Here is a 12,098-nt window from a genome sequence, read left to right as displayed (position 1 = left end):
CGGTCAGTTGCGACTGAACTTAATGATTCGTTCGCAGGAGTCATTTGTTCACAGGGAAACACTCACATGGAGCCCATGCTTTTCTCCGGCTAGCGGCTAATGTAGCCGGGAGTTACCACGAGATCATTAATGGCCTTATCAATCAACGCACAACTTCAAGTTCCCCGATAAACACAAACTTAAAATGGTTGGCTTGACTGTGTGAGAGTGAAATGAACAGACTCACCGGTGCTGCTGCGGCTGCGACCAGAGTCAGGCTCAGACACTTCGAGCGTTATGCCGAACAGTAGCTCACTTAAAAAGGCTTAAAATGAATGGAAACCAGCGTTCATCTCCGATATTCAACAAGGAAACATTTCAAATATCAACATTTATAAATGGAGTTTGGCGTGTTTGTCAAAGCAAGAGCACTTCCGGTTCAGGAATCCAGCGGTCATGTGAAACCAGCTATAGGTCTTCAGTTCAGTGAGTGGGACGCATCTGGAGGTCCAGTCAAGAACTTAACAATCCTGTGAGTGAGTCTTTCAAATAAATTGATGCGAGTGAGTTCGAACACTGAACTGCTTTGCTCATCACTAATAACTTCCCTAGCACACTGACAATGACTACCTGGTCATCATGGTGGTGCTAAAGATCCAGGAATATCCCTCAGGAGATGGTGGAGACCAAAAACAGGAGTAAATGAACATGAATTTTGGACTTGCAATTGCCAGGTGGCCAGAAACATGACCTAAACATACAGCTTGTTTCTGCTGCCCCCGAGTGGATATAAAATAGTTAATGCAGGTTTAACAATTAGATTTTTTTATTATGGTAATTCAGCTGACTCATAAAGCATTTCATTTCTCAGAGTAAGGTTTAATAAATTAAAGTGACCATGCACAAGTTGTGTACAAAAACATTACAGTAAAAAATTAAATTCACAAATAATGCTGTTTATAACACAATAAAAATGTTACGGTCAGGCAAATGCACCAGTGTGTACACTTTAACAGGAGAGGCTCATTCAACTAAGAACTGCAGGTTACATAAAAACTGTCAAAGAGATAAAAAAATACAGCATCATAAAAATTACCCCAGAAAAATCAGTAGCTTATTTTTACATCCAGCTATACAATGTTTCACAGAAATAACTGCGCAGCAGGCAGCTGGGAATGTGGACTATAACCTCTAGAGAACAGACAAAAGCAAAATCACAGCGTTACACAATCTTTAACACATGCTAGGTTACGACTACAAAGCAACAAAGACCTCGCACCATGCATGCTGGCCTGTCAGCTTCTGAAAATCCCCCGACAAAAATGGGGAGACATAGAGTACGTACAAGTGTAAGGTTCATCATCCACACCCAGTACAGGGGAGGACAGATGTTAGGTCAGCACTAGTCCATACACAGGGCATTTAAAAAAAATTTATCAATAAATGTAATACAAACAGTCAATCAAGTCTTTACACAAAAGAATCATTAGAGAACCGTTCTAAAAAAAAAAAGTCCTGATCTGTGTTTAGAAGAGCACATCTTCCTTTTTAATGAGCAACTCCACCACCTGTCTCTGGTAGCGGATGTCATTGAGGGCTGTTATGGCGTCCAGGTTTGGTGCGCGCATGAGGGTGGGCCCGAAAATGATGGCCAGGTTCTCTGCGTTCATCAGGTTGAATTTTTCATTCTGTGTTACCCTGCAAATATATATTAGTTATATTAGAGTTAGATTTTGGGAGTGAAAGAGTTTCAGGAAGAGTACGAAAATGACTGTGGTCGGGAGGGGGGCTGAACATTATGTTTTTTTTCAAAGCATGGCCCTCCCCAGCGTTGTGCATTTTATTTGGACCTTCCCCTTGACTAAGAGAAAAGTTGCAACACACTCCCCACAATATCTCGAAGTAATCCAACACTATTGACTGAGTAATCATTTTTACCACCAAATCGCACAAGAGAAGCAGGATCAGCAGTCGTTAAAATAAAAAAGTGATGTGTCCTGTTTACTGAATAATTGAGACTGTCCTGTAAAAACTGAGCCCTTGGGTCATCTGTGGAAGCATCTTTTTATAACCCATAGTTATGTTTTATTGTTTGGAGACCTCTAGCAGTCGTAGTAAATAAAACGGGAGGAAGTTGGGTAGATAGCACATAGAGCGGCAAAGTCTCAGGTGGTTGGGGTGTATCGGTGGGTAATACCAATAGCCATTGTTGTTTTCGTTTATCCATGACTGTAACACATTTCTAATTTTTGAAAATTTACTGTAGTAACTTTCCGTTAAGATGCAGATGAGTGTGAGAGCTGCTGTAGGATAGTAAAAAAAAAAAGACAAATAACAAACTCCTGACTACCCAACCCCCTTCAGCAAAAAGAAAAAATACACAACCAGCCACCTTTTCTGAAACCCCTCACTCGAATAATTTTCACACACTCCCTTCACTTTTGCGACTGGGTTGCTCACCTTTTTAAATGTGCCATGAGGTACTTGAGAGTTTCCCTGTGTGATGGCGGCAGCAGAGCGAGAGCCTCGCGGAAAGCTTCCAGCTTCTTTTCTGGGTCTGTGAGCTCTGGGAAACATAAAGGATCGTGCTGTTAGAGTGGCCAGAAAACACAAGGACGCAATCAGGAATCAATGTAGTTATTTCCTGTGGGGTAATAAAACCCATTAATCTCTGAGAGGAAGTCTGAGGAGGGCATGCGGCTTGATATAGTTAAAGCAAATTAACCCTGTGCTTTTAAATGTAGAGTTGTTTTTTTTGCAAGTTAGGGACACAAATTAGATGCACAATCAGAGTGGAACATTTTACTTCAGGTCAGAGCTGAGCTCTGAAAGTCACTGACTGATTCTGAGAGGTCGGCTGTACAAGGCTGCAGTTTCATAGTTCTGCATAATTAATAATGAACACTTTCTTTTCACTCGATAACCATAAAATCTGCATGACTGAAGCTTTTAATAACAGCAGATTATTGCAGTTGTGATGGGTAGCTCCAAGAGGGTAGATACAATAACAACAACCAGCAATATAATGTAATCTAATACAACAGCACTTTAAAGTTTAACATAAAGTTTAATAGTGACCTTTTGCCATCCTCAACTGCGGCAAAGTCAAACATATTGAGGTGTGTTGCCAACTAATTTGACTAGTTGTTGACTTACTTGCAGCCTCGATGAACCCGGGGTAAGCATCATATGAGATGATGGGAACAGGCAAATCCCTGAGGTACAGTTTCAGTGCACCCGTGATGATATTGATGTCTTCATAGGCGTTCACTGAGATGTCTGCCTTCTCGCCATCTGTGAGGATGTGTGATGGAAACAGGGAGATAAGAAGAAGAAAATAGTCAAACTATAAAACATGTCTGACATAAGCACTTTCACATCACAGTGTGAATTGGAGAATAAAGAGATTGTGTTACAGCTGGTGGAAAAAAAGAAATACTACTCTCGCTCTGTCTTTTTGCAAAGTAGCTGCTATCATCCGCCTGGCCTGTTTTATTCCGACTTTCCCTGGGTTATGCATGCGTTCCAGAGCAGGCCATGGCCTACTTGTGCTGGCAGACTGAACATCACAGTGCTGTGAGCTGGAATGACACTCTGTCATGGATGATCTCCCACATGCGGATCTGGCTAAGAGTTTAGCCCACTGCTGCAGGGTTTTTCTTACAGTTAAAATTCACACAGCGTTGGGCCAAGACAGGCTCATTCTCACTAAGTCCACTACTGAATCCCAACACAGCAGAAGAGGTTTTTTTTTACAGCTATGTTTAAGGCAGTGAGAGTACAATCCATGGTTTGTATCCCCTCAGGTCCTCCCTGTCTGCCCACACTGTGAAACCCTGCGTGAGAGGGACGTGTCAGGACAGGATCTGCTCTCCCAGATGGACACTAATCCCTCACTAATGTGTCACTTTCTCATTAATCTGAAATGTTTTGTGTGTCTTATGCAAACATATGTAAGCATGTAATGTCAAATGTCATGTCGTGAGCTGACAGAAATCCATAAAACAAGGAGGACATACCTTTGTCAAATGCCATCTTGACTTCTTCCACTGAATCACTAAACCCAGATATTCTGTAGAGGCCTTCAGACTTCAGTCCTTAAGGAACAAACATAAACAACCTTTCAGACATCGGCAGCGCTGTCAGAAGTAATGTGGAGAAATTCACCTGCACAAAATCGCCGTGGGTAATTTAGGAAATGCCATTAAACACTTTTAAGTATGCATAAGAAATTAAGGGTAAAATGTCCACAATGTCTCACAATGGAGCAACATGGGCAGATGCAAATAGTTTTCTGCATCACTGGGTAAAATAATAAAGACATAAATCAAACTTAGCTACAGATGTATATTAGAGGGGAGACAATAAGGGAGCAATGAGTTTCCTACATAGTTGAATGATTTAACTGAAACGCAATCAACAAAGGCAGCAGGAAACAGAGTAATGTATTCCTCATTACAGGTTTACAATTACCAGCAGCACACTCATCAGTCCTCCCAGTCAACCCCCCCCACCCCCCCCCATCCCCCCACCCCACCCACCCCACCCCATCCAAAAAAAACGTTAATTCAGTTAGTAATGATATCTAACTTTTAAAACCTCAATCTCAACCTCAGTAGTATATATTATAGATCACTTACTGTAAAATCAAAGGAAAGCTGTTTTACAACAAAGATCATATACACAATAAACAGGATCCAAAAACTAATATAAACTAATACAAATAGCATTTTAAAGGGTTTGTTTTGAGAGACTTGTTTTTCTTCTGTGTAATATCAGCTAAAAATGTTAAAAATGAATGTTCTTAAAGGAATTAAATTTAAAGTTCTGAAAATACACCATTTCAGAATAACGGACATGAGCTCAATAGGTTGTCCCAGAATAATCTTCTAAATGTCTTATCGAAGCAAAGAAAGCAGTAAGGATCTTGTAAGAAATTAAATTGAATTAATTAAGTAGTATTTAATTCATAGTTTGAAAGACTTTAACAATGTTATATCATAATTTATATGGTTTTATTTTCTTTAAAATTTCCAGAGGCTCATTTCAAGTTGTACAATTAAAAAAAAACTTGATATGCAGTATTATTGTAGGTTTTGATTCAGTTGTTTGATATTCAAGTTGCTCATATTCAATTTGTAATTTTCAGATCTAAAATTTAAGTAAAAAAAAATTAGGGTGCTCAAATTGGATTGGGTGAATTCAGACACCATGTTCAAGATAAACATTTAAACTTCAGAACATTCAGACTATAATGGATAATCAATCAAGCTTGAACTAATCAATCAGACCTTTTTCAGGTCATCAGGTTGCATTATGTCAGTCACATGATCCCTGAAGATGTTTAGAAAGGAGACTTGACACTTTGATACCTGAATGTTCAATATGCCCAATGTGTGAATTTGTCAACTTGGAAAAAAAGAGCAAAATTTCTTGGAAATTACAAGACTGCAAGAGGAAATGAAAAAATAGTAAAATATAAAAACATTTTTTAAAAAAAGGAAGAATGCTATAAATTCAATGTCATTTAAATTTCAACTGAAAAGTATTCAGTAGTGACTGAGTTTCACAATTAGTTATTCAGTTACTTGAATTATTATGGCTGTTCCTTGCTTCCATAATTCTTCCTCTTTAGTTTGCAGCATTTCATCCTTCAGTGCAAAGCCTCCACTCAGCCAATTACTGTCTAACTTTAAAGCTGTTAGGGCTTAAAAGTGATTCAGTTGGCATTTAAACTAAACTGCATGTATCACATTTACATCTTGGGGAGCTGTATATTTGAAACAAACATACACATGTGGACGAACGCGCATGTCCTGAACTCACCTCTGGACTCGATCTCTCGTATGCACATGTCCACCACCATGGGTCGCGCTGTATTATAAGCTTTCACCAGGGTCGTGAGGTCACAGCTGTAGACTTTACGGATGTGTCTCAGGTCTGGTTTGCAGTCGTTGGGTACCAGAGATTGGCACTGTTTGTGGACGTTCAGACCGCAGTCTACAAAGAGAGATGCAGCAGGTTTAGTTCATGAATTTCTGCAGCATATTAAAAAAAAACAACAAAAAAAAAAACGGTACACTGTAGAGTTAATTTTACTATAAAATTTGTCAAACAGCAAACAAAGTCAACTAAATGATTTCTCATGGTTCAGTCGTTTTATCTCTGAAGTGATGACTATTATGTAAATTCACATTCAACATCAGGTTAATTTCAGGCTGGTTGGATGGTTTTGTGTGTGTTTTGGCTTGCACTGGAGTGTTAATTCCCTTGATCAATATTTGTCACCTAGATGTCATGAGGCCACTGGAGAGCTCCTTTCTCTCTACCACACATGGCATTGGAGTCACCTTGAGCACCAAAGTCACCTCCAGAGCGCTATTTGTTTATCACAAACATGAAAAATATTAAAATAAAACAATAATGAACCAGAAGACAGGACGTTAATCTTATTTATTTATTTTTTTTGTTAAATCATTTCTTATTTAAATATACTTTAAATATTATTAGATAAATGTGAAGAAATCCCATTTTTGACATTTTTTCTTCACTACAACATATTTTCAGAGATTAAATTCATGTCTTTCGGTGTTTAAATAGCACATTAGTCATGGTGCCAGTGAAAGTATCCCACATCGTGTTTTGTCTTCAGACACAGTGGACGGGGCCTGAGGCACAGCTGTTTCAGGGCAGGATTCACCTTGTCGGGAAAAGAGGAGCCCGTGGAGAGCAGAATCACACAGAGAGAGAGAGAGAGAGAGAGAGAGAGAGAGAGAGACTGCAGCTCTGATGTAAGAGAGATGCATGGAGGGAATTAGAGGAACACTGAAAACGCTGTGGCCTGGAGGAGGGACGATCAGCGCCGCTGCTGCACTCTATTCTTTTCCATATCCAAGCTCACACACAATGGCTGTGGAAGCAGCAATTGAGGCGCTGCGGGCTACACTAGACCTAGTTTCCCAGACTAAAATGGGGCAGCTCTTCAAGCTCTTAGATCTTTTGAGCTGTCTCCAAGTTCTGAAAGGGTTTTTTTTTTGACAAATGCCATGTGCTTTTTGATTCCTACAACATAAAAAGTACTGCTTTGATTCCTCAGAAGATTTACTAGTTTTTAATTAAAAAAAAAATCTCTTTCTTAAAGCCAAGAATCTAAGCCTCTGCAGGACCTCAGACAATATTTTGATTAATATGGGTCCCTTGAGAAATTCACGCGGTCTGCATTTATATGCATTGATGCAGAAATGTAATTACCTTAAGAGATGATTCTCTTAAGGATATGAGACAGGCAGTATAATCGAGGAGGCCCTGTCATCAGACACAGGTCTGCTGAGCTCCTGGTGTCCACGTGAACACACTGATGGCCCTGGGTCCCAGGTGGGGTGGGTGAGGGTGAGGCATAGGCCCAAGGGACACCAGGAGACAGGGGATGCTGCTTTACTGCACCGTCAGCTCTGTCTGTGTTGCTATGGAGAAGAGGCTACAGCTCGGTTTTGGCTAAAGGGCTCTGAGAAGAGGTTTACTGGTGGCTGGCTGCTAATTTCTAATCAGCACATTATCACTGTGTCTAACCCACCGAGTTACCAGTTGAAACCAGTCTCTCTCTGACCGGATCGGAAAACAAAAAGCACCACTCGTACTTGTTAGATGTTTTGGTTTTTCTACCAAGTGTTTAAGTTAAATAGGGGTTGAGCTGCGTGACCTAGCTCTTTAGTTGAAGCTGCTGAATTTTAATGTGTGTGGAAACAGAGCTCCTTCCCCACGCTCCGAGCTCTGCTCCTCATTAAAGAGACATGCCAGCTTTGTTTTCCTTCATGGGCATGATGGGATGAGGCTGGGGGGCGTACTCTGATGAGGAAATGTGGCACAACAAGCACAAGCAGAGGCTGGCTTTCTGGCACTCGGCCAAAAACAGTTCACACATACAAAAAGAAAAAGGGGGTGGAAGAACATTTTTTGGTATGCAAATTTGAGCATCATGTGAGACTTCGCTGCCCTAGATTCTGCTAGCTAGTGTTCGAGTCTGAAGGAATGGTGATACATATGAGTCGATAAAGACTGGCTCCGATCATATGTGCCTTTATTTCAATTGCTACAAGCTTTCAAAATCAAAACATAAATAATTAATATCAGAGCTCCCACAGATTTCTGTGACACACTTTGTTTTATCAATAAAACATCAAAGACACACATCAGACTGTATTATAGCACTATTCTGGGATGGGAAAGGAGTTCTAGAAACAGCCACAGTGAACTAGAAATCTCATCAGAGTATCTGACAAGCAAACGGGTGAATATAACAACCATTTCCCCAACAGTGACAGGACTGAATGCCTGTATGTTAAATCTATCACACACAGTAAAGACATATTTAGAAAAGACTGAACATCCTCACAGAGTTGCTGTGAATTATTATTCTTCTTTTTTTTTTTTTTAAATGTGTAGCTCATATTGACATAATGCATTCATCAGAGTACAGAGAACTGAGATTAAAAAGACACATATTTTCATGTGCATGAGAATGTAATAGCCGTCTGTTGTTTGTGTGTTTTCTGGTTTTTAATGCAGCTGATGTTTAACCATTAAAATCGTGGATGTATACTGTATAGCCCTTGTTAATGTAATAATGACATGATGATGTGAGGAACTGCCCAACCATGTGCTGAAAAAAATCAAAATCAAATCTAAATACTTTGCGTAAAGAATGATCTTTTAGATTGTTGAAATAATCTGTCAGCACAGATAGAACCGCATTCAAAAACCCCCTGAAGAAAAATGTAGGTCAAAAATAAGACCTCAACATCGTGTAACATACGTACCTGTTACATCATAGCTATAGAGCCATAATGTCACTCTGTTATACAACCCATAATCCACAAACTACTGTTGGGACTTTAGATTAAAACTGAATAATCCAGCTCCAGATGCACTAAAAACCAAGTAACCCATATACAGTAACGGTCACTATGTACGCCTTGAATGTAATCAGAGAGTGCTGTGATGGGATCAAGCAGTTTATATAACACTGTGTTAATGTAGCATGAGAACAAGATGTACCTGCACATTTGACCCCCTGGGCCATCAGTCCCCACATGAAGCTGGCACAGTGTTCACACCAGTGAGGCCCTCGAAAGGTATGGACCTGCAACAGAGAGGAGGACAGTGACAGATATTAGTGATGAAGAGCAGTGACAAAACAGAGGGAGAGCAGCGAGTGGCAGCGGACATTTACTCCATAGATAGCCCATCCTCTTCCTCAGCAGGCCAGAACACCCATAGGTGCTGCCATCTTAAATGAGGCAGCGGAGGAGGAGGATTGTCTGTGGGTGGAGGAGGGTTGTTGTTCAAACAGACCCTCAATCTGACAATACTGAGGCGGGTGCAGCGGTGACTGCAGCCAGGGGAGGCTTTGCCATCATGCCACAGTTAGGATTTGACACTTCACCGGAGTGAAGGTGAAAGTCGTCAGGGAAATTCGCTATGGAAACAGTAGAGGGCCACCACGCTCGTGTGGGAAAGGGAACCCCCAACTTTTCACCAGGCAACAATAGCTCAGCCAATCAGGGAGGCCTCTGGGAACCAGAGCAAGAGCAAGCCACAACTCCCCCTGCTCCTGACCACCTGGAGTGATGTCAGGTGCCATTTCTTTTCATGTTTACAGAATCGAAGGATTACAATTTAACACACATCTCATTAGTTTGTGCTCACTCACTGCTTAATGCATTGACTTAGAGTAATTATTTCAAGAAGCCGGGATGTGAAAATGTCAAACTGAAGTGCTGGTTTAACTGGTGTACAGAACCTGTAGTCCCAAGCAAATCATGTAAAAGAATTCAAACGAGAAGAAGATAAACTTAAAGATAAAACTGAGTGCTTAATTTGCAAAACAGATCTATTTCAGCTCCAAGATGTTACTGTAATGTATTATCTGTTTGGTACATTAATGCATTAAAATACTCTCTTAATAATTCACACAAATGTTACACTCCTGCTTGGTTGTGGAGGCTTTAAACAGTGGCTCTTAAAATGTTGAAATGCAACATTCAGCAATTCAAGGGAACAAAGCAGCAGAAATAGACCAGTGAGCATCAGCAGTTTGAAAGCCTTGAAGGCAATATTTCACCCCCTGCTCTCCATCCCATTAACCAGCCAAACTAGGAGAGAGAGCCTGAGCCAAACAGGGATACACTCCTCCACTGTTTCCCCTCTCCACTGGCCTAATCTGTCCATCTGGTGCTCAAACCAACAGCAGTGGTCCACAGACCACCCAACAGATTTTCTTTTGATAAAAGCTCACTGGAAAGTCCAAAACAGCTCTGTTTTTCATCCTCTCTCCCACTCAGTAACAACCCCCCCCCCCCCCCCCCGCCGGCTTCCATCTTCCACAAGGGAAGCACAGGAAGCAGCCCTCTGGCCACACATGATGAAATTAAAAGAAACATTTTACAGATGCAACAGCTGACAAGACTTCCTAAAGTTGATTCAGTCTCACCTTGAAGTTGTGGACTTTCTCAGATCTGGGTGTCCGGTCGCTCTCCTTCAGCGTGGCTCTGCGTACCAGTGAGGTGAGCTGTGAATAGGCGAATAGTTTAAGTGGCTGCCAGAAAGTGGCTGGAGGTTTCTGTGGCCCCATCCTCATCCCCAGAGCAGCCACCAGAATATCCTCCTGATTGGCCTCTCGCTTGGCCTTTTGCACCAGGGACTTCTCTTCCTTGTGAACCTCATAGGACTCTCTAGATGGCATTCTGGTGCTGCTGTTTCCCAAACCAGGTGAAGGAACAAACCCAGTAGAAAAGTACAAAAAGAATTAGGGTAAAACTCCTTGATGCTCAGAGCAAGTCTGTATCAAACAATATTACTTGCATTGTCCCAGTTGAACAGAGACATCACAGACAACAAATTTAAAATCTAGAAATCATTTAAAAGAGTCTAAAAGAAAAAAATACAGTGGTCCTTATTAAATCCTCTCACAGCAGTGACAGTAGATCAAGTGGCGCCTCTGTGATAGGAGTGCCAGGTTTTATACAAAAGAGGTGCAGCCCCTCGGTGCTCATGTGGTTCTCTGGGAACGTGTATGCGGATGAGCTGTGTGGCTGCGCTAATCCTCTCCTCCCTGTGCAGAGCTGATATTCTCCCTGGAACAGAGACAGCACAGTGTTGTGTATGGATGCTGTCAGGGCGGTCGGAGTGAGGGGGAGGAGTACAGGGGCGGACCCTGTAGCAGTCACAGCAGATTAAATGGATCCCACCAGCCAATCGTAGCATGGATACACCGGCTTTATAGTAGCCACTACCCCGCCCCCACACAACCATCTCTATCAGATATCCAAGCAGGGGAGCCTGGGTAGTATGAAATGAGAGTGGGATGATAATGAGCAATGAATGAGTCATGCATCAAGAGTGGGCTGCAGGCTGCAGCAACTTGCGACAGCAGTGGGCCGTTAGAGAGGGGAGCTATTTTCAAAATCATGTTGCCACAGAAACTGGTCATGACTGGGACCACAAAGAGCAAGAGCACAAAAGCACGTAAGCAATATATGACATCACTGATACAGAGTGATGCTCCAGCTTTCATTCAGATAAAAGAAATTTCATATTCAGCAGCGTTTGGATGAAAAAGTAAGAAAAACTAAACATGAAATGAATAAAGAAACAGAAACATAAAGGGACTCTTGAAAAAAAGTAAGAGCTTTGTTGATTAAAAGGGCACATTGTTTTTAATCAGACCATTGATGATGAAACAGCTTTGAAATTTCCACTGTGACACAGATTAAAATCCCAGTGCTCTGCTTGAGAAGAACTATTTTGTGTGTGTGTGTTTTTTTTAATGCCCTTTAATGCTAGATTTTTCTGGATTAAATGAAACACTTTGAATTGCCTTTGTATATGAAACATGCTTTACGCCTTAGCGATAAACAATATAAACATCATCCGAAAAGAATCATAAAATGCATTCTAAATTTCATATAACAACATTCAGTTTAATAATTTGTTTTATAAATCAATATTCCCTGTCACCAGCAATTTATTCTTTTTTTACATCATGATAAAATATACAATGAAGAATTTAACAACATATGTCTGTAGCAGGCGTGTGATCTGGAAGCAGGGAGCTCTTTTCT

At 41.0% G+C, this 12,098-nt stretch overlaps 1 protein-coding gene across 1 annotated transcript; it reads right to left on the bottom strand.

The window, feature by feature from the left end:
• Positions 1-787: 787 nt before the first annotated feature.
• Positions 788-11,143, bottom strand: chn1 (chimerin 1). Its single transcript, XM_056390098.1, has 7 exons — positions 10,469-11,143; positions 9,034-9,118; positions 5,806-5,979; positions 3,999-4,076; positions 3,136-3,273; positions 2,440-2,545; positions 788-1,677 (listed from the first exon to the last, which is right to left on the bottom strand). Exons 1-7 carry the CDS (start codon positions 10,718-10,720, stop codon positions 1,506-1,508), a joined length of 1,005 nt encoding a protein of 334 aa, XP_056246073.1. The 5' UTR covers positions 10,721-11,143; the 3' UTR covers positions 788-1,505.
• Positions 11,144-12,098: the final 955 nt, after the last annotated feature.

This window comes from Seriola aureovittata, chromosome 11 (genome assembly GCF_021018895.1).
Source record: "Seriola aureovittata isolate HTS-2021-v1 ecotype China chromosome 11, ASM2101889v1, whole genome shotgun sequence".
Taxonomy (NCBI): domain Eukaryota; kingdom Metazoa; phylum Chordata; class Actinopteri; order Carangiformes; family Carangidae; genus Seriola; species Seriola aureovittata.
The sequence above is the reverse complement of the archived record's forward strand: the minus strand, read 5'-3'. Positions and strand labels throughout refer to the sequence as shown.